Raw genomic sequence first — 21926 nt, forward strand, 5'->3', positions numbered from 1 at the left:
CTGCCTCTAAGGAAAAGCATCTGAGAAATGACAAGGCTGGCTGCTTTCAGACTGTGGCAATGCCATTCAGAGAAGAAGGGGGAAAATCAACTGGCACAGTCTGGATTTTGGGCAGATGCGGAAAGAATTAAATCAGAATCTGAAGTCTGATCAAAAACCCAATTCAACACAATTCCACTATATTGGCATTGTGTTTCAACACTTAGGTGCACACTGGGCAGAAAATGAACAATCCAAGGCTTTTCTCTTTGCATGCCCAACAAACGCAGTTGACAGGTTTCAGCATTTAGGAATAAATGCAGAAAGTATCAACAGTGTATTGTCACTAGCCTTTTGCTAGAAACCAGGAAATCCAGGAGAGTCATCTAACATCACACGCAAAAAGCTGAGGACATAGCAAGTGTCACCAAAGGACAGGCAGAACAAACACAGAGCAAACTCCTACCAACAGATTAAATTCGTGTCACGGTGTTTTACCCACATTTTGCACCACTCAGATACCTTGCAATACGTGCACGCAAGCAGAGCCACGACAGCAGACCTTTAAAGATGTGAGAGCCACAGATTAAAAACATGTTGGAACGCTTACCGTGTCCAGTGCCAAAAATGTGTCTCTAACCTGTAGGGAGAAATGGGTGTGGAGCCGCTCAGGGAACGATCATCGTGCTCTCACAGCAGGGTACAAGGTCCCCCTCTTTGTTTCTCCCTTGTAAGAGAAAAAGCAGCTAAAACATGACTGAGGAGCTGTTTCACCTCCCCAAATTTTTTTTCAGAAGTACACAGAGCCAGATGGAAAAATGAGGTGGGAATCAGAGAAATCCCATGTGATTTGTGAAGACTAAAGCCACTTTGCCACGAACCAACATGAACAACTGATCTTGGTGCTCGGCTGAGCACGGTGCTTGCTGCTTCTTTTTGGGGACTTCAGTCACCTCCTGAGTGGCACTGAAGCGCTGCAAGCAGACACAAAAACATACACAAAGCCTAAAAGTATTTCCCTGGAACTGAAGCTCAATTTACAGCTCCGGAGACTGAAGGGTGTGTTTGAGCAGCCCTTTGTTGCAAGGGTTTTGCCAAGGTATGTTCTGACTTGTCCCCTGCATGGTTGTGCAGTAATTCTTGATACTGATAGTCAATTACTTTGTCCACGTCACTCAAACACTGACTTTTTTTCTGCTTTCTCTCCCTCTCAGCACGGCTAATCCGGGAAAGACAACACAGAGTGAAACCACCACTTCAAAAGGCATTGCCTCCTGGCCAGTCCGGGCTGCCCTCCAGCCCTGCCAGGCACAGGTAGGAAAGCGACCTGCAGAGCAAAGAGCCCTCCTTATCCTTATCTCTCTTAAAATACCACTGGGCCCAGGCTCCAAAACTTCCTTCCCGACTGGATAAGCACTTACCCAGGTAATCTCATTACAGCCATTGTTCTCCAAAGGTTAATAAATACTTACCGTGATGAGTAAAGGCTCCGCAATCTGACCCCAACGCAGCAGAAGCGATTGCTCAGGGGCAAATTTTCATACTCTTTATTATGCTGAACACCATATTCCTCTGCTAGCAGAGCAGCCTTAGCACCAAAATAAATGTGACTGCTTGCAAATAAGGTGTTGGTCCCACTCCTGGCCTCAAGTTTTTGTGTTGCCATCATTGTGATGGCTCTGAAAATTAGCAGATGCTGCCAGTTCCTAATAAATACATGACTAAATTATTCTGAAACAACAGCAAAAGCAAATTAGAGAAAGAATAAAATTCAAGGAGATGCCTCTCTCTCCGATTTTCAACATGTAGAAGAAAATAATTACAGGCTTTTGTTAATTTAAGGAAACACTTTTTCTCCCATCAGACGTGAGGTGTGAATTATGCAAACATGATTTGAATTTGACTGGGTTGACATACTGTAGCTCCAACAACAATTTAAATTTGAGAGTTATGGAATGGAAAACCAGGTTTCCAAGAGCTTCTTAGCAAGAGCGGCAGCCACCACCTTCCCCAAGGCCAGGCCAACACCCATGAGGATGGACATCCCCATCAAGGTGAAAGCAGCACAGTCAGCACTCCATAAAACCCGCCCAACTCCCAAAATACCACGGGCAAGGAGGGCTTTCCATCCCAACCACACACATTTCAAAGCAATGCTACCTGCTGGCTGCTCTGTTGGGATGATTAAAGCACATGATCTACTTGTTGCAAAACTTTTACTGGCAAAGCATATAGGTGAGGTGTACCTCTAGAGGTGCCCAGAAATCCATATGAAACCTCCACCTTGCCACAACACTGAACAAAACTCTGAATAAGACAAGATAAGCAGGCAACTCTCTTTCAGTGGAGGCTGTCAAATCGTTGTGCAGTCATTAGCAAGCTAAACTTAATCCCCTTCACAGGAGTTCCATTTTCCTAATTAGTGCAGGACATAAACCAGATTTTCCATTTGATTTCCAAACAGAAAATTCAGAGGAGAAAACAGAATGGAAATGAAATAAAATAAAAATCTTTTTGATTTGGTTCAATGATCAGAAGTTTCCAAATTATTTTTTTTTTGGGCCAGGCAAAGCTGTACCTAAATTGACCCAGTCACACTTTCCAGCAAATATTTTACCTGCCCAAAAAGGGCTCTCATTTTTCATGTGAACACACCACTACAGCCTGAAATCGAAACAGAAACCTCACCATGCACCACCCCATGCTGAATTATTTGTGATTCTCCTGAAGTTCCCAGAGAATGAGGGAAAGCACCGAGACCAAAACCTGGCTGGACTCACTGTATGTGCCTCTGGGCTGCTCAAGGAGGTCCTCAACATGCCAAGGGCTGCAAGGGGCAACCAGCTTCCCACACCAAGGCTTGCACAGCACCCTCACCACGGCTCTGCACCTTCTCCTGCCACTGCCCTGACCTCGTTTTGGAAGGTGGCCAGTTTAATGTGATTATCAGGCTGGTATGTATCAAACCCAAAGGCCAGGCTGGGCAGAGAAACCCCAGAGGTGTTTCTGCGTTGCCCTTTACCCAAGAAAACCTCGGCTCTGGGGCCTCTGAGCGCACACCTCCTTCCACAGAGATACACATAGAGCACCTGTGCATGCTCCCCTGAAATGCACCCTGCACACAAACCACAGCCGCAGAGACTCTCCCATGCCAGGAGGCAAATAAATGGGAAGCAGGGTGGTGAGGATCCAAGGGAAAGCAGGCCAGCCTGCCAGAGCTGCAACCAGTCAGTGCTGAGCTACCAAGGGAGAATGGAACTTGCTTACGCCAGTCGTTGACCCCAAGGCCACAAGAAAAGACAGCAATGAATTGAAGACAGAGGCTGAGTTTTAATCCAGCCATTACTTTTTTTAACATCTGCTATTTCCGTGTGGAGCGGCCGCTCACCCCAGCTCTGGGCTAACCTTGCTGCCCTGCCCCACAAATCCCACCTCCTCGGGTTTTTGGGGTGATGACTGGTCTGATGCCTCACGTCAGGAGAACAAGGCTGCAGCTGCCCTGGAACCCCATCAGGCAGCTGAAGAGAAAAATACCTCCTGACACAAACAACCTTGATGACTCCTGGCCTGCTGCTACCCTTCTCTTCTTGAGGAAAGTTATTGAGGAAGCAGTTTTGGAGCAGGGCCAGCTTGATCTTGAGAGGTGTCTTTGATCCCTCTCAATATAACTTTAAAGACAGAGTGGTATTAGATCCGATGTCTAAGAATGCCCTTCAAGCAGCAGTTGAAGACCTCGAGGAGAGGTCTTCAACCAGACTTTTCCATTCAGAGCTCGTTCAGAAAAACTCAAATCTCTGGCCCTGACCCTGTTTTAAACTCCTTTCCCCCAACCTCCACTTGAAATGACCATCCCTTGTGCCAGCCACCCACAGCAACAATTGTTGATTAAGTCAGTTCCATCTCTGACTAATTTCTTGACCTGATCTGCTTTTAGGGCAGAAAAAACTTGTGCAGAATCTTCTTGAAGCCCTGCTGCTTTTTAGCCAAAAATAAGTAAGACAAAAACATGCCCAGGAGCAAAAGGAATGGATTGCACCAACAGATTCATCAATAAGTAAATAATATTTATCATGAGCTCTGCACTACAGCATTTGGACAGAAACAAGATGAGCACCAGTTTGGTGCCTGCACTTGCCAGCTGGTCACATCCAAACGCTCTCCATCTCAACATGCTTTGACTAATAGGGACATGGCCCAGCACTGAGCTGGGGATGCAGGTGCCCATGCTCCAAGGGATGGTGGTTTAGGTACCAAAATTGTCCCCTGCACGCTGAGACCCTCCAAACACAGGCAGAGGAGAAGACCAGCTAGGGCTGTCCACCCTCACCAGCGCCAGATTACATTTCCACGGCAGCTGCTCCCTTTGTCTACACCCAGTAAAGCCAAACCGGCCTAAAAATTAATTTAATCTGCTGTAAACCCAAGTGTCAAGCACTTAGATGGCAGCTAAAAGCGCCACTCTCAGATAACCGAGTGACACGGGCTAATAATAGCCTGCTCGTGAGGGGAGCGGGAGCGGACATTTTGTGTAACCAAAGAGGAACCCGTGCCTGGGAACGGCCCGCGCCCGCCGGTCCCAGCCCCGCCGGCACAGCCCGAGCCCACCCGGCCTCTCCTGTGATTAGCTGCACTAATACCACCCTGACCTCTCTTTCAAGCTCCGAGGCAACAATAGTCCTGGCTTTTGTTAGAGGGGAGAACAGAATGCCACCTTTCACAGCTCTGCAATCATAGCTGCTTCCCTTTTCATCTCCCAGAGGCTCTGCACCAGACCTTGCTCACCGGGGAGGATGGTTAACCCTTGCTGGGAGGGGTGCCAAGGTCCCTGCAAGCTCCTCTTCTCCAGCATCCCTTCATTTACAGGGAAAGCACCAAACAAGCCCTTTCTGGTGAAGGATGCAGGTGTGCAACAGGGCTCTTCTCTGCCTGACGTTGCCATAGGCAGGAAGTACCTGGAGGCCACTTCAAGCCCCTGAGCTGCATCAAGAGGTCACCAAAATCCATGCCGAGCTCTCCCCCCTCACTGTGCCCTTGAGAACTGCCTTGAACACACCCATTGACCAGGCAACGGTGTCACTCAGGTCACCTTCATTTGTCCAAATTTAAAGAGAGCAGCTCAGAAACAAAGGAGAGTATGTTTTCCAGAGCAGCACTTCCCAAAGCTCAGGAACTCACCCAGGGATGTGGCACAAGGTGCTGGTGTGAATGTGTATTTGGGTTTGCATGCAAGGCTCTTCCCAAAAGAAGAGGGTGCATACTCGGAGATGCTCACTTCCCAGTGCCCATGGGCTGGAGCAGGGCTCGCTCAGGACCTGGAAATGACCAACCCTCATCCACTTCGGGATTCCTGAGGGAGTAGGGCACCTCATCCGCCCCCACACCCCTCCCTCTCTCCTTCTTCTCAACAAGGGCTACAAGGAGCACGGGGAGCTTTCTCCCGGGGCGTGCAAGGGTCTTGGATGCACAGCTGACTGCACGTGTCAGTTATGCTCCAAATGGGTTGTCACAGGTCAAGGTTCTGCAGGCAGCAAGAGCAAATGCTATTTTTAGACAGGATAAGGTCACGGTGCTTTTAGAGACAGTGAGGTCTACAATAAAACCTATTGATCAGTCTCTGGAACTAGCGCTCCGGAGAGACGCCTAAATTGAAACAAAAATTGCCTGGCCGTTTTCTCTATAGACTCAGTGGGTAAAAGCTTGTTGGTCTTTCAGGAGATAAAATAACTAAGAAGAACCTGCGTACAGACCACAGTTGTCCATTTAAGTGGATGCACGGGGGGGGGAAAAAAGGGAAAGTGAGACCTATGGGAGAGAACAGTGGGAAGTTCAGAGCATCCTTCTGCCACAGTGACAAGCCAGCTGCCCCAAGGGTGAAGGCCATCCTTCCCGTGCCCTGACTCCAATCTCCACAGCCCAGGTGTAAAGGCACTATAGCAAACCTGACTTGTAAGAGAATTAATGCTTTACTTGCATCTTGGAAGGTAAGGAAGCCTCTGAAGGCATTAATCACTGGGGTCCCTGACAGCATATGCACATTCACCATCCCTGGAAGTTTTCAAGGCCAGGTTGAATCAGGCTCTGAGCAACCTGCTCTAGTGGAAGGTGACCCTGCCAGTGGCAGGGGGTAGAACCAGATGAGTTTTGAAGTCTGTTACAACCCAAACGATTCTGGGATTCTCTCTGGCCATTTGTGTTTTGGCGATGAATTTCACCCAGCTGACTCATGGAGGCCCAAAGATGAAAAACAGGCCAGTGTATCAGCCAGACAAATTATTTAACTGGATGGTTCATCAATCTCCAAGGTTTTCACAACAAATTCCAAGTGCTTATCCAGGCCACAGACAAACAAAAATTTAACCAAAAATACCACAAAGCGCTGGACTGTCACACCTTGAAGCTCAGCTCTAAGTCCACTACAGGCACATAAATCCCTCTGTATCACAAGAGAATCTTTACTGTACTGGAGGCTTGGAACCACAGGGACGAGCATGAAGCCGTGGAGTACCTCCATTCATCACCTGCCCCACTGCCACAGCCTCACTCACAAACCAGGCATGCCACAGTAAACATAATCCATACATCACAGCCTGACATGGGTGACCCCATTAGCGAGTCCCAGACAGAGCACCCCACCAGACATCAGCCACACAACAACCAATGCATTTAGAGGATATAATAATAATAATAATAACTACAGGTAAATACTATTAAGCTGTGAAAAGCTAGTGTGGGTGGTGGGACACGTAGTCTACTTTCTGCTCCAGACAATAACAACATGAGCAGAGATGTACATTCAGCTGCTCAGGTAAAAGCAGATCATGTGGGAATTAAAGCTCTCACAAGCCTTCAGCGTGGCTTGCTCACCATCTGACTGCTAGGTTAGGCCGCAGTTTAAGTTTCTGCATAATAGAGATGGCAAGATGTAAAATCTCAAGCAGTATTATCTGTACAGTGACTGTGCTGCAGAGGAATCATAATAAAAACATGTTTCAAAGCAGTACAGTAACTGTGATGCTGGGAAAAAAAAGAAAAGAAAACAACAACAAAAAAAGACAAGTCGATCTTTCCAAAAAACATACTGCTGCTAGAAAAGCCAAAGTAATTATTTTTCTATTTAAGAAACCAGGCTTGGATTCTGTTTGGTTTCTTTATATTAAGGTCCTTAGGCTCCTACCAACACTTTTGTGATTTTCTTCTTAGAGCCCTGTGACTCTAGGACAAAGTTTGAGATAAAATGATTGCAATAAATAAGGACAAAGTTATTTGGGAATTAAGGACACTGTTGCAGCCCCTCATCTTGTAACTGATTAGATGAATGGAGCTTTAGTGGAATATATGTCTGAGAAAATTCAAAGCTAATTTCTGTTTGTAATTACTGATAGCACACAAGTATCCTTTCCAGAAAGCCTACTCTATCACCCAGAAAGCAGATGTAAATATGAGTATAAACGGGGAGTGCAATGAAATGAAGCCTGTGGCAATGCTCACATTAGCTGCCATGCAGTCAGACCCCCAACACCTCATATATGTGTGTGGGTACACACACACACGTGTGCTCCTCTGGTGATTTTTCACAGGCACCACTTGTATTCAGGCTCGACTCTGCCACCTTCTCCAAGTTTTTATCCTGGACTCCAGTGGCTGGTAGACAAAGCCCTCTGTTAATCTGAGCATAAATAACCACAAGGGGTTGAGCCCAAGCTCCTTTACACTGCTGTGCCTACCAAGTGACTCTCCTGGGAAGCCACTTAGGATGTACCCCTGGGGTAACTCTGAGCAGGATCTGCCCCCACAGACACTTTCTCTGTGTCTGTCTCTGCCCTTGGGTTTTACAAGTGCACAGAAGCAGGGAGGGGATCACAAACATCCCTACTGCTGCCCGAGAGGAGCTTTTGTAACCTGTCCAGCTGCTGTTGGGCATGAAACTGAGAATTTGGAGAGGCTGGAGCAGCAGAGAGTGGCTCTCTCAGTTTGTTTAGCTACAAGATGCTTCTGGATTTGTGGGGCTTCCAGTATACAAGGCAGCTTCAGGATCAGCACCATGATGCCGTGCTTCCTAGAGCCACCCTCATCCCTCTCCCAGGAGGGCACAAGGCACTGAAAGACGCAGCTCTTTCCACAACAGGCAGGGAAAGGAGGGAAATGAACCCCCAAACTTTTAATTTTTGTCTTTTCCATTTATTTTTGAATTAGCATTCAGCGTCTGCCGCCGTGACACGGACAGCTAAAAATGTGTGTGCGGATATGTCATCCATGAACAAAGTGGCTCATGTTTGTTCTTTATTATTTAGGAAATGCACATTAATTACTGCAGATTTTCTCCTATACATCTACTGTATCTCAGACAGAATTGCTGAGAAGGTCTGCAGAATAAAAATGTATGGGGTAATTAAATGGATATTTATAATTAGAACTTAATAATTTGCATCAGGGACAAATGAGCTCTGATTTCAATCTGTAGTGCATTTAGATTAGCCTGAAGATAGTGTAATTTGATGTTTTATAGTCCTCCTCTCAGATTATGAAACAATACAGTGTCTTTTAGGCAGCCGTGTTTGTGTCAGGAGTGTGTTAAGAAGCAGCCGCAATGAAAATGTTTGACAACGTGAAAGCAGCCATAAATTACACGACAACTGAGCAAAAGTCGTGATGAAACAAATAAAGAGCTGACCTATGATGCATCTGATTCTGCACCGCGCCCGGACCACTCGGCTCATCCCGGAGCGCATCCTTCCGCGCGCGGCTGCTTAGCGCCGAGAGAACTGTGAATTATCCCCAGTCAACAGCATTGATTTTGAGTCGGCGTTTCAATCAGTTTGAAGTAGAAATACTACACCGCTCCCCAGCAGCCTCTCAGCTGCTCGGCCCGAGCCTCTTCGGGAGCAGCTCTGTTACAGCCCCATTGTTCCCACTGTACAATATTTATCGTGGGCTCTCCACACACAGGTGCTTGACCCAAAGGTCACCGCCTCGTCTTCTGGACATACAACCCACCTCTGCTACCGATGCCTTTTGCCCAAATCTGCCCCTGCAGATCCCGCTGCCTCCCCACAGATGTACAGGGGAATGTCACCCAGGGGACGTGGCACTGCACGGCCACAGCCAAGCACGTGCCCCCCAGACCATGCGGCTGCATCTGCCCAGGACAGAGGTAAAGCAAGGTGGGGACTCCTTACCAAGGTCTTGGTAAAGTCCAGGTGGGTTTGGAGATGCAGCCCCATCTTTTTTCTTTTCTCAGGAAGAGCAGTGAGTCTGGGCTCTCATTCCTGTGCTGTGCTGCAGCTCTCAGGCCTTACCCGGGTGAGCCACCTGCCCTGTGCCTCCTCATCACTTGCCTCTCTCACCCTGGCAGTGCCAGGGTGTGCTCATTAACATCAGTCCCCACGTAATGGATGCTGCAGAGGTAAACACCTCGATCAGCAGATAACAGGGAGTCCTGTGCAGGCATTACACACACACAGGAGCTGCACACGTGCGTAGGCAAACTCCTGGGAAGAAACACAGCGGTGCCAAGTCGCTGGGAAGCTCACCATCAAACCAGTTACAGTCTGACACAAAACCAGTGTAAGGAAGGAGATTTCCAGACCCAGGGCCCTGGCACTCAGCCTCGTGGAGCCCTGTCCCACAGCCTCTTCCCAGCTTTTGTACTTTCCTCCCAAAGAGCAGAGCTCAGTGCACATCACCAGCTGCTAGCTAAGAACGTGAAGAGGAATGAGTGGACACAAGGATGGAACCAAGGCTGTACATGATATTCCCAGCCTCCTCAAAAACTTGGGCTCACAGACCTGGGTGCCCACATGGAGCAAAGTGGTCAGGCAAGGCTTTAACTAATAGAGGCCATCCCTACACGTGCCCACTTTCCAAGAGGGACAGCTACGTGACATAAAGCCTCTAGTTCCAAGCAAACCTCGTCATTCCCTGCAAGGCATGATGCTGGGAACGCACTGAAGGGACAGGCAGGTGACCCAACCCACTGCGACCTACCCTTCACACCTCTGAAAACGCTGCCCTTTGCAGCAGGGGGAGTTTCCCAGCTATGCCCTTTCCGAGCATTTTGAAATCCACCGTCCATCAGCATGACGGGAAACAAGGCGTCGAGCTCTTCCTTTGAGGAGTTTCTTGTTTGACCAGAGTACACGTTATTCAAATCAGCCAGAGTGAAACGCAGTTAAGCTGCTGTTTGTTCCAGCACGATGAGACTGGCCTGTTAAAAAGCAAAAATGTCAGGGTGTTACAGGCTCAGCCTCCTGCCAAGACTGGTAAGTAGCTGAACAACTGTCAGAAACGGCGTAATGGGAAACAACAGAAAAATAAAAACACCCAAAACAACCATGAATTCAGATTGTGTTTCCAAGTCACAGACACTCTGGGGCCACCCACACCCCTGCCAGGCACCCTTGGGAAGAAGCTCCAACCTGGAGCATCCCTGCCACACCTCATGTACAACATGCCCACCACATCCACCTCTTGCAAAGCAAGGAACTTTTAAATAAAAACAATGGTAACCCAGTCAAGATCTCGGATTTTGTCTTTATTCTCACCACCACAGCATTTTGTCTATATTCTCACCTCCTGACTTCGGGCACGGCCCAGCAATGTTCTGTGAGGGCTACATAAAGCCTGGAAGTGCAGCCACCTTCACACCCAGCACAGCTCTGCACTAGGGGATCAATCTGATTTTGTTTCTCATAAGGTCATTCGAATGGGTGGGAGCCACCATGGAAAGGCTGCTGTCATGCACAAGCTGTGGACCTGCACTGGGTCTGCTCTCCCCAGCCAGACAGGCATTGCCTTGCAGATGCTCTTCACCCCCCAATTTAACTCCTGCTATCTCTGAAATCTCCCAAACGCACGCATACCCCTCCTGCTCTCGCACTCTTTTAGTTCAGTTTGCCTCTTAGAACAGCAACCCCCTATTTTTTTTTTTTTCTGTCCTGGGCCCTCAGGTTACTGGCACGGGGACAACTCTTTTTTTTCCCCAACAGCGAGCCAGGAAAGATGATAGAACCTGCGTGCGTGGCCAAGGGACTGGTCTCAACTGGTTCAGAGGGAAAAAATGGAGCTATGTCTTCCCCCCTCCCCTCTCCCTCTTCTTGCCTTTAGCCAAAAGACCTGGGAGCATTTGATGTGCAGTCAGCAGGTATTAAAAAAAAAAGAAAATTATTGAAAAGGCTGGCCGGCCCCGGAGCTGTGACACTCTCTCATCAAACTCTGGACTTCAGCCAAGTTCATCTGTTAATGGAGAGCCACAGCCAGGGCCTCCCCCCGCCACCACCCCCTCGCTCCCTCCTCTACCTCTTCCTCCCTCCTAAAAAACTAGACATCGATTATGTCTGTGCTTTTCCCTTTCTATTCAAGATAAACAAAGTGCTTCAAGTTCAGGGCACACCCTGGGACCCTTGACAAAGCAATCTATCATCCTGTCTGCTAAACCAGTCTGGCCACACCACCGCCGCGGAGACTAATGCTTCCAGTGTACAATTTTCCCTTTGTGCTGCTGCCCTATTACTAGTAACCTCTTTTCTTCCCTACCTTCCCAGGAGCAGATGTGCTTGACCACTTTGCCTAAGCCCCTCCTGGCAAAGGCATTTTTTGCTGAAAGCAACCTCAAGAATTAAAAAACAAAAAAGAACCAAGCCCCCGCCTGCCCCCTCCTCTCCCCAACTCCTGTCTCCATCCCTATGTCCACCAAAGAAATCCAGCACAGAGCTTGATTTTCCCTTCCCCACCGAAGATTTCTTTTTAGGGAGTGAGTTCAGGTTTAAATCATATCCACTAATTCATTCTGACTTGCAATTAAATGCAAATACACTTTTATAGCCAGCATGGAGTGTATTAATTTTAACAGCAAATGACAAAATAAGAATACAGTCCCTCCAATACCAATAATGAATCGCACTATAAATCACGTTAGTGGTCACATTCATTAAAGCTTGCAAAGCTCTTGGAGATCCACGGGTGCAACGTGCCACCGACACACAGAGCAACATCAGCTCGCCTGGACCCCACTGCTGGCACCAGGTGCCCCAGACCCCAGCTGGGGGGCACAGAGAACACCCCACCAAGTGCAGGGCACCCAAATCCACTCCCAGTGCGTCCCACAGTGCCACAGGGAGCTGCTGCTTCCCAGGTGAGCGGAGCCAGAAGAGAGATTCACAGCCCAATGCTGAGGGTGGGTCTCACCACAGGGCTGAGGCATCTGGGCAATGAGGCTCAGGGTTAAGGGAAGGGCTGGGAGCACCCAGGCTGCCTGCTCTAAAACACAGGGCAGTTACAAAAATTAATAGGAAACCACAAATCACCATTTAAGTGCACTTTCTAGCAGCTAGCCTGGCCTTTTCCTAACGCTCCCGGCTGCCGACAGCGCTTACCCCTTCCCCAGGTCTACAGAGCGCTCCATTTGCTTGCCAGCACTAAGATCCTCTGCACCGTTTATTAGCCAACATGGGGGAAAGTGAGGGTTTGCTGGCTCCTTTGTTTTGTTAGGACAGCTGTGTGCCATTCCCACCCCCTCCCACCCATCCTCTCCTAAAGAAATAATTAAATCCAATTAGGACCAGAAAGTAATTTACATTTTGGTTCTGTGTAAGATGGGGAGGTGGGGGAAGGAAAAAAAAAAATCCCATAAAACACGTTGTGATGAAATTTCATTCCTTTGCTACTTATTTGTCTGCTCTTGCTTTTGAGGATAGCTCAAGCTTCACTTTCCCTCTTTAAAGGGTGCGTGAATCGAGAGTGGATCGAGAGGGAGACGAGGAAGGTGGAAGAGAGAAAACTTGTTCCCATTCCCTGCTCTGCGAACAAGACAGTTCTGCTGGGCAGCCCATCCTGCTCCTGCTCCTGCTCCTCCCCTCGCCGTGCAGGGGGCTCCTCTGCCGCGGTTTACTGATTTACAGAACCTTGGTATGTGAATGGCAAAAATTCCTTGGCATAAGTGTATGTTTGCTGATCACATTTCAGATCATGTGTTGTTCATTATTATGACTTGCTCAGAAACAGTTTTGCTACAGTTATGTGGGTTTGCCTTGGATATTTTTTCCTCTTTTAGTACATAGAAAACATTGTGGCGGGGGGGAAAAGCAAATGAGAAAATGTTTTTGTGTCTACACCACCTCAAAAGTGTATTTTTAAAAATTGTGGAAAGGAATACAAAATATTCCAGGACTGGGAAGCAAGGGGGAAAGGAAATGAGATTAAACAAATAATTTCTTAAAGACCAATGTGATGTCAAATTTTCAAGTGCAATATTTTCCTCTGTATGGGGATGGAATTATAGGTGGATTTGATATTTTTACACTTCCGAAATCTCTAAAAATACACCCAGCCCAACTGATGCATTGATTATAATTTGGTGCATTATTTAAGCAGCCAGAAGAGAAGAACTTTTTGCCAGGCACCAGTGCCAGTATCTTCTGTAGCACTGGACAGCAAGTCCAGGACACACTGATTTTTAAAAATACCACCCCCTTGCCTTCTGCAGAGAACTTTTTCTTGAGTTCACATTCTGGCAACTAGAAAAGAAAATAAGCCATCACTCCAGAAAAAATAAAAGTTTCCAAACAACGCCACTGTTTTGCTTTCACCTGTGTTGTAAAACTCCAGATTAACCCAGAGTTTGCTCTGAACTCCTCCAGCAATTTACCTCCATCTCTGCTCGTGGCAGATGGTCCACGTGGCTTTCATGTGGGTGACCACGCAGGTCACCTGGGCACTCTCCTCTCCGCGCCCAGCGCAAAACACGAACGTTTACTTTTTTGTCATTTTCATATAGTAAATTATCCATTAGATTTCAACATATCTTACTAAAGCAATTACATCAAGAAAATGATAGCGCGTGTGGAATCAATTATGCATGCACTTGGCCAGGGACCAAAGGCTATGAAGTCGGAGAGGGCAGAATCGTTCAACACACACAAATAAAAAGCCCCTGGATCTCGCAGATGGACCCCATCAGTTCATCTTACTGCCGAAAAAGTTCATGCACTTAATAATTTATTTGTGTTCTGGATACTGTTTCCCAGCTGAATATTAACAACTTTGAACTGCACCACGCTTTTAGCATGGTATGGGTGGAAGTCATGGAAGGGCAGCAGCAGGTCTCCTCTGAGGTTAAAATTATACTTCTGTTCCTTCCAGAACGGTCCTTTTCCCTCTCCGTTTATTTTCTTTCATTAAGAAGTTCCTTTAATCAGGGTATCCGTTTCACCCCTCCGATTCATCTTCCTACCCAGTGATAAACTCTCCAGCCAAAGCTGAGCATCAATAACCAAGGCTGGACAACCGAGGGGACGAAGCACCGGCAATGGCCCGATCCCACAGCCGGGAATTGAGGCGCTGCCAGCGTGAGGGACGGGGGACAGGGACCAGGCCCAGCCCCAGCCAGGCAGGAGGGGTGGCAGACAGCCTCTGGCACTGCCAGGGCACGGATGCCCGGGCAGGTTATGAGAGCTGAGCAGGCTTCCAGCCAGGCTGCTCCCAGTTTCCCCTCCCAGGGCTGGATGATGAACACCTTGCCCGGACAGGCAGGAGAAAAAGACCCTTCCTTGTGACGAGGCTGGAGTGGAAGAGGAGCAGAGCCAGCAGCACAATCTGCTGCTACAAACAGCGTGCCCCAAAGGCAGGGCCACCACCCCAATGGCAGCACAGGATGGGGCCTGGGGCACTGCTTTCAACACTGGCCACGCAGACAGGGGTCCAGGCAGCGCCACATCCTGCCCTGCTGTCACCTCTCCCTCCGGCCCTGGCATCTCCAGAGCACGGAAAATAATTCTTTTCTATCTACACATGTAGGATTATTTTTTAAAGGAATGTCTCCCCCAAATGGGAACAATTTCCTTCTACACTTCCAACCAAGTGTACTTAACATTAAAAGAGAACTGATAGAACATATTTAATTACTCAAGGTTAGACTCCTAATTCCTCAATTCACTAAAGGAAACTTGGCAAGAAGATGCATCATTTTGCTGCTTTCTACTGGAGCATCTGAGGGAGAAGAGCCACTGAGGCAGCTAATACACAAAACATGATCAAAAGTGATTAACAACAGCTTCATATGCAAATTGCATTAATGAAGGAGTGCAAAGTCATCATGTAAATTAAATATGTCAAATCTCTTGGTGAACTTTCAATCTTGAGAAGAAAAAACACCGCTTTAATTTTTTTACATCATCAATTTTCCAAGATTGAAAATCTAAGAATCTTGGTGCTATAAAACAATTTTCACCTTTTTTTTCTCCTTCAGCAGCCTGACAGGCTGGCCTGATGTGTGCCGAATGCACATGTTAATAGGCCAATCAAAAATGCAAAACAATTCGCAATTACTGCAAGGACCTAATGGTCATTAGAATTTACAACTAGGTAATGAACTAAAGTCTGCCCACACCATGCATATTCATAAAGCAATTTAGCCTTTGAAGATTAAAGAAGTGCTTAAAATTCAAATGAGCTTTAGCAAATTATCAGTAAGATTCATCCAAAAAGCAAAAGGGTTTTTCTTCCTGTGATTTCCTTATTTTTTTAATGCAAAATTGTTATATCTTCCAGACGGAGCTTCAACTAAACACAGGGCTCCGAGTCAAGCCAAAGGGGCTGGAGACAAACAGAGGCAGAAAACATTGTTATGGACTTTGTTCAGAAAACTAAGCCCTTAAGAGCCAAACCTATCTCTAAACATGGTAATTTATCAAAAGCAGCACAGACTTGCTCATAGGCAGTATTGTGTGCCGCTCTCCGAGAGCAGATTAACAAGATTTCCACCACCCTCCAAAAAAGCCTTTTTCCCCTCAAGTCACATCTTCCATGTAAACAGCAAATGTATTATAAAAACATTATTTTCATCAAAGTGCAGCAGCATTAATTTTAGGGACTCGCTGCATAGAAAAGGGAGGGCTGAGAAGATCCCGGCACCGCCGGAGTCGCGGTGCTCCGGGGAGCGGAGCTGCGGCCGCGGAGCCAGCGGAGTTTGTGGGGCACCGCCGGCTGCTCCGAGCCTGGCTCTGCTCTCAGCCTGACCCAGCCATGCCAAAGGGCACAGAGCAGGGACACGCTTCTGCCAGCGATCCCAGGAGGAGCCTGGGGAGAGGGGGAGAAGCGCCGGCTGCCTCCCCGGCACCCCGACTTGGAAGGGCGGATGAATGGTGAAATAATTCCTATTCCCACCTCACCAGCCTTCTCCGACCTCGTGGTTTATGCTACCTGCACCCCTGCAGAGCAAAGCAGATGATGCCCGGAGCTGGGCTAATGCCCCGCTCTTTTTACATTTATTGGGCACCACAGGACGCGGTGCCGTGCAGCAGCCGCAGCAGCAAACATCTGGATTGGCCACGAGTCCCCAGTTTTAAGCAACTCCCCCACAACACCAACATGACTTCACACAAAAAAGAGTCCAGGGAAGGCCAGTATGGGATGTGACAGCATAAATCAGAATTAGATTCAAAACAAAAGTTTACAAACTACTGCCGGGCCGCCGAGCTCTTGAAGGCCACGTCTCCCAAACTGCCTTCAAGTCATGTCCCCCATTAGGAGATTTTTTCCCCCCACTTCTTTCTCTGTTTCCAGAGACATAAAAACCACACTACTGGGCTCAGAGCATTCCCTAAAATAAAGCAATTAACTTATTTCCAGGCTCCAGCAAGCGATCGTGACAGCCTCCCCCCCGGCAGAAAGTGGGAGCCGTGGTCCCTGACCCCCGGCCAACACAAAAGAGGCAGCCCCAGCACAATGCCTGCTGTCAGCAACTGAATTATTTTTATACAGGAATTTTTATCTCTATGGTACAAACAAGTATGTGTCTGTGCTGACTTGTTAAGCAATCCACTTGTATGTAGAATAAGATTTTTTTTTCCCTGCTACCAGTCACACAGCTCTAAGATCAGAAGAAATACATACTCTTTGAAGCTCCTCAAATGTTTTAGTTAAAAGGACAGCAGTTATTTTCTAAGATCCAAGAGTATCTTTATCAGAATTTAATTTTTCCTTATTGATTTTTTCTAACGTAACACAAATTTAACATAGGACAGTTTATAGTTTATTACAAAATAATACAGCCTCTATCTCTTTTTCCAAATGCATCCCACTGTGACCTAGCTCCTCAAAGGGAACAAGGCTTCCGGACTACTGCTTCTCATTGCACAACAACTCTTCCCTAAACACGAATATCACCATCAGTAATAGAGAAACACAGGGAAAAGCCCCGGCCACCCTCACACAGTAAATGCTCCGAGCACCCACGATGCCCTGGCTGAAGAACGAGAGTTCTGCTGATCTATTCTCTTACTCCACAAAGAATAAACTCAGTAGCTAAAATGCAACAAAACCCAGATGATTCATTCAATGTCTGAAAAAAACCCCAGCTGTGACACTGAAGTAATGCTGGGTGACAAATTAATTGTTGCCAATATTGGGGGGGGGGGGGAATACAACACAACACATTTGTATTTTTGCTTTTTGTATTTCCCTACCTGATAAATCAATTAAGCAAGCAATTATTGCAAAATTAAACTCCTTACTTCCTAAAGGAACGAAGAACTGTGATGCGTAATTTTAAAGAGGTAATAGCTGTAGTAATAGCAGTAATAATAACAATAGTAATAATAATATTATTATCCACAACAACAATAATAACACCACTAAAGGCAGGGCTCTTCTTTGAGCCTTTGTTGTTCAGCAGTAATTCCATTGTTTATTTAGGCAGAGGTTTTCCTATCTGCAGCTAAGATCAAATTGTAGGTGTAATTGTTCAGCATTCAGGCAAAGCAGGGGAGGGTGGAAGCAGAAAGTCCTTGGTTCTGACTGACCAAAGCCCCCTCCACCAGCACACCCACTCCAGGGGGAATCCTGCACCCTCTGGCAGCACCCTGGCAACGCCTACCTGGAAGGGCAGAGAGGAATAGCTTCTCCTGACAGCTATTTCCCAGGGATACTGAGCCTCCTGCCTTGTCGGCAGTGCAGCTATTTGGCTTTTGCTCTTGCCCCACTCTTGGTGTCTCAGCTATTTAGTGTGAAACACAAAAAATCCGAGCTGTAGCTGAGTTCTGTACCCACCAGACGGGGAAGTGATAGGATTTTTTTCTTTAAAAGCAACCTGTTCAGGTAAAAAGTTCCAGTAGAATTGCAGCAGGCAAGCGGGGAGAGGTCTCGGGGGAAAGCAGAGAAAAGAAACACTTTGGTGCACTGTCTGCAAACCCAGAATTCAGCAGCTTTTTTTGGCAGCCAATTTGTTTCAAGTGTTTTGTTTCAGGGAACGTATGTATTTTTCTTTGTGCATTTTGTGGATTTACTACAACCACTCCTGACAGCTGTTGATTCAGTTAAATGAGCACATTATTAAAAATCCTCGAACACAACCGCACTGAAAAACAGACACCTTTGGATGGAGCTGAAGATTCAAACACACAAGAAGATGCAAATGAAACCTCTACAAGGAGGATGCACAGCCTGGGCCGTGCCCAAGCCAGAGGGCAAAAGGGGCTCCAGCCCCTGTTTGTGGTGGCTCTGTTTTCTTTGTTTCAACCAGACCCAGATGCTAAAAAAAGAATGAAAAGCGGTGCCAACAATCCCAAGTATAAAAAATAAATGTTTGCTAATACTTGAAAAAATTACATCCCCCAGCGGGCTGAAGTTAATGTGCTTCAAATAATTCTGCACCGTGCCCTGTACTTCGTCTTCTTTTCTTACTTACTATCCAATTTTGCAGAGGAAGGACACCTATTCAGAACGAGGAGGGAAAGAAGAGGATGTTTTCATTTTGCTTTAGATCAAAGGCAAACAAGAATGCAAACTGTGGCATATTGAGTATTTTTTTTCCACCGCTGTCATTCACACTGGGCTATCGAAGTTTTACACAATTCCCCAGCCCGGCTGCATATTAAGCTGGCTGTGTACAGCTTTATTATAGCGTGGTGCTGAGGAAACATTAATATTCCTGTGTTGCATCTGACAGGACATTTACATGCGCCCATCTGAGCTCACACCTGAGAGCTGCTCCAAGGTACAGTAGCTGTGCTCCGATTGTAAAGGCAAATGAAGAACACAAATTCCCTGCTGGGATCGGGGCTGACCTCGCCACACCCCACACCGCAAACCTTTCCCTCGCCAACCCCAGGCAAAGCCACCTCCGAATGAAGAATGAGCCACCAAGTTCCCAGCCTCGGCGACAGAAGAGCAAAAAAAAAACCCTCGCTGAAATATTTTAAAGATGCACAGCGAGTGCAGCTGGCCAATAAAGGTTGGAAAACAAACTGGCTGAACCCCGTGCGGGATGCGTTGCATACTAAACCTGATTAGAGAGACGGGGAGGATGTTTATGGGCTTTAAAATGCGTTTGGCATTAACACGGGAAGGTTTGAATAATGTGAGGACTTGGTCTGCTCATCCACAGGGGTCCATAGCCACCAGTCCAGTTCCTGCAAGAGTTTGATCCACATCTGGCGGAGCAAAGCACACCCAAGATGGGGGCCCCTCCAGAGCGAACTGTGTTTCATGGAACTTCACTATCAGATCATCCCAACTGCTTGGGTGGTTTGTGGGTCCATTAATGTGCCTGTTGTTCTTAAAACTATGCCATAAATCACAGCAATCCATGTACTGGTGTCTACCTACATGGGCCCAAACCTGCTACGCCCAACGTCACCAGGCGTCAGGCTGGAGCTGCTGTCTATGCACACAGAGAGACAAAATTATGTTCATTAGCCCAAGGGAAAAACAAAAAAAAATCCACCCAATGGTTAATTTTAGGGCCATGCTACCAGTATGAACATACAAACACGTAAGTCTTAATACACATTGAAATACATGGACTTGATGTGTTTTATGGACTTGTGCAGTACTCCAGTAGCTGACACATAAAAACCAAGCGCTCCCAGATGGAAGCTGCGTTCAAATGCCTGCCACTGGGAGAAGACAACTTCCTTGGACCTGCGACATCCCTGGCAGCATCGTGACCCGAACAAAATCACAACAAGCAGAAAGGTAACGAGAGATCCTCAGCGATTAGCTAAAAAAAAACCCACAACAAAACACAAGTGGCACTGTGCCAGGCCATGTCCAGCCTGATGCTAAACGCCTTTTATTGCACAAAGCTGGTACTAGTGGATATAAAAACAGACCGAAGCCTGAAGGGAATTTTGTCCACAAAAAAATTTTGCCCAAGTGAGGATGTGTGCAGCCAAACAACTGGAGGCTCTGCTCCCGTTGCCTGACAGTGCCTCTCAAGCCTCTTTAATTGTCTTTATTATTTGAATGAAACAAGAGCGAGCTCGTGGGCTGAGGGCTGCATATACAAAACGGGGTGATGCTAATAGGCCTCCTCCTCTTTAGAAGAGGCATTACCAAATTATGGGAATGTTTAGGGAAGACTTCACTTCTTCCACCGGGCTAATTAGAAGGTGTTTAATTTACTGCCTGCCTCAGTTTCCGTGGCCCAGCATTCGTTGCTGGGACTCTCCGCGCGGAGCTTTGCGTTTATTACATGATTTCCAAAGCTTTCAGCACGTGATGCCAACGTGCACCTTTCAAGATCTATGTGGAGCTTAACGTGTGCCAGGCTGCCTCTTGAACCACCAGCATTTCGGATGCAGTGATGCCTCTGCTCATGGACAGCTCCACAATTCAGTGTCCCATGCAATAATAGAAGGAACACAAAATATGTTTCTCATCCTCTCAGAAGATCTGGTTTGCAGGAAACAAAAAAAAACCAGAAATATTCAGGGCACCACAATACTGTGATGCTCCCCTGGAAGGCAGAGGCAGAGGAAAACTTTCTACCCTGCTTCTGTGCTTCGAGTGAACTCATATTTGTGTTTCCAATAAAGAGCCATTTTTACATTAACTGTCTGGAACAGCAGGGAATAGGAAAACTAACACAATCTTTACCTCGTACAAAGGATGATATTGGTGTCACGTGCTTGCTTCTTCAAAAAACGTTATTTATAAAAGGCAACGGGGAAAGCAGGGAAACTATTGACTCTTCTCTGCATCCCTGCGCGAACAGCATTACAGCAACTTTTTGATCCCCTACATTTTTTACATTTTTCCCCCCCGAGAAGTAAATTTCACAGCCGCACAGGCCACCGCCTTTAATTAAGCTTTCAAAAGTCTTCTGACAATGCCAACAATTGCAAGACACTTCTAGAGCTCAATCATGCAATCATCGTGACACTTCTATTTACAATTTGTCTTAGAAAGAGTTTCTCTGACATTGTACTTTGACAAAACAGCCAAGCTGCCGGTTCACAACCTTTCTCTGTCTTATTTACAAATACAGCTTGTACGCAGCGCTCCAAATCTTGGGAGCGGGAGCCTTTGGGCAGCACCCTCACTATTTTTTCCTGTCTGCAATATTTTACCCAGCCTGCTCTCTCTCTTTCTTTGTAGGGGAAAGCAGATAGAATTTGACTTCAAAATCTTCCCATATTCCTTCTTCCCCCCCCTCTATTTTTAAGCTTTCATGTTATTGTCCAGATGCAATGCTAACTATTCAGTGAAGACAGCAGTATTTTTTTTTTGTCTCCAGAACAAAACAAAACAAGGAATCAACAATCACAACCTCCAGAATTATAATGGCAACTACTGACAACAGCCCAAAAAAATTCTGCTTAAAGACATTACTTCCTGAGAACTGTAATAATCAAATAATAAGTCTCAAATTTAATACCAAATGACGTTCACCTTCCCCCGACTGCAGCAGACAGAGGGATTTCTTACATTATTTTCCCACGTGTTTAATTTGAATGTCACAAGCAGCTTGAGAGTATAGGATTCGAGCAGTAAAAATGACCTCCCCTCCTCCTCCCCTCTTTGTACAGTAAATAGAGCATCCACGGATCCACACTCGGCATCATACAGGGGAATTCGCAGCAGCACTCCAAAGTGTTCCCCCAACTGCATCCAAGAAACATTTAAGATCCTTCTTCACCCAAAGCCCAACCTTTCATTAATTCCCTCGGATT

General features: G+C 46.8%; 1 protein-coding gene across 14 annotated transcripts in view; it reads right to left on the minus strand.

The window, feature by feature from the left end:
- BCL11A (BCL11 transcription factor A) overlaps nt 1–21926 on the minus strand; it is a 136879-nt gene that overhangs the window by 38455 nt on the left and 76498 nt on the right. Inside the window, exon 1 of one of the 14 annotated variants that reach the window (XM_064415613.1) lies at nt 9964–10115. The exons of 11 other annotated variants lie outside the window; for them this stretch is intronic. In XM_064415613.1, the coding sequence (XP_064271683.1) occupies nt 9964–10057 (94 nt within the window). In that variant the 5' untranslated portion in view covers nt 10058–10115. Of the gene's footprint in view, nt 1–4752; nt 4902–9963; nt 10116–21926 lie in introns of those variants that run through there. 2 more of the 14 variants (XM_064415611.1, XM_064415612.1) reach the window with 2 other exon arrangements.

The sequence above is a fragment of the Passer domesticus genome, chromosome 3 (genome assembly GCF_036417665.1).
Source record: "Passer domesticus isolate bPasDom1 chromosome 3, bPasDom1.hap1, whole genome shotgun sequence".
NCBI lineage: Eukaryota > Metazoa > Chordata > Aves > Passeriformes > Passeridae > Passer > Passer domesticus.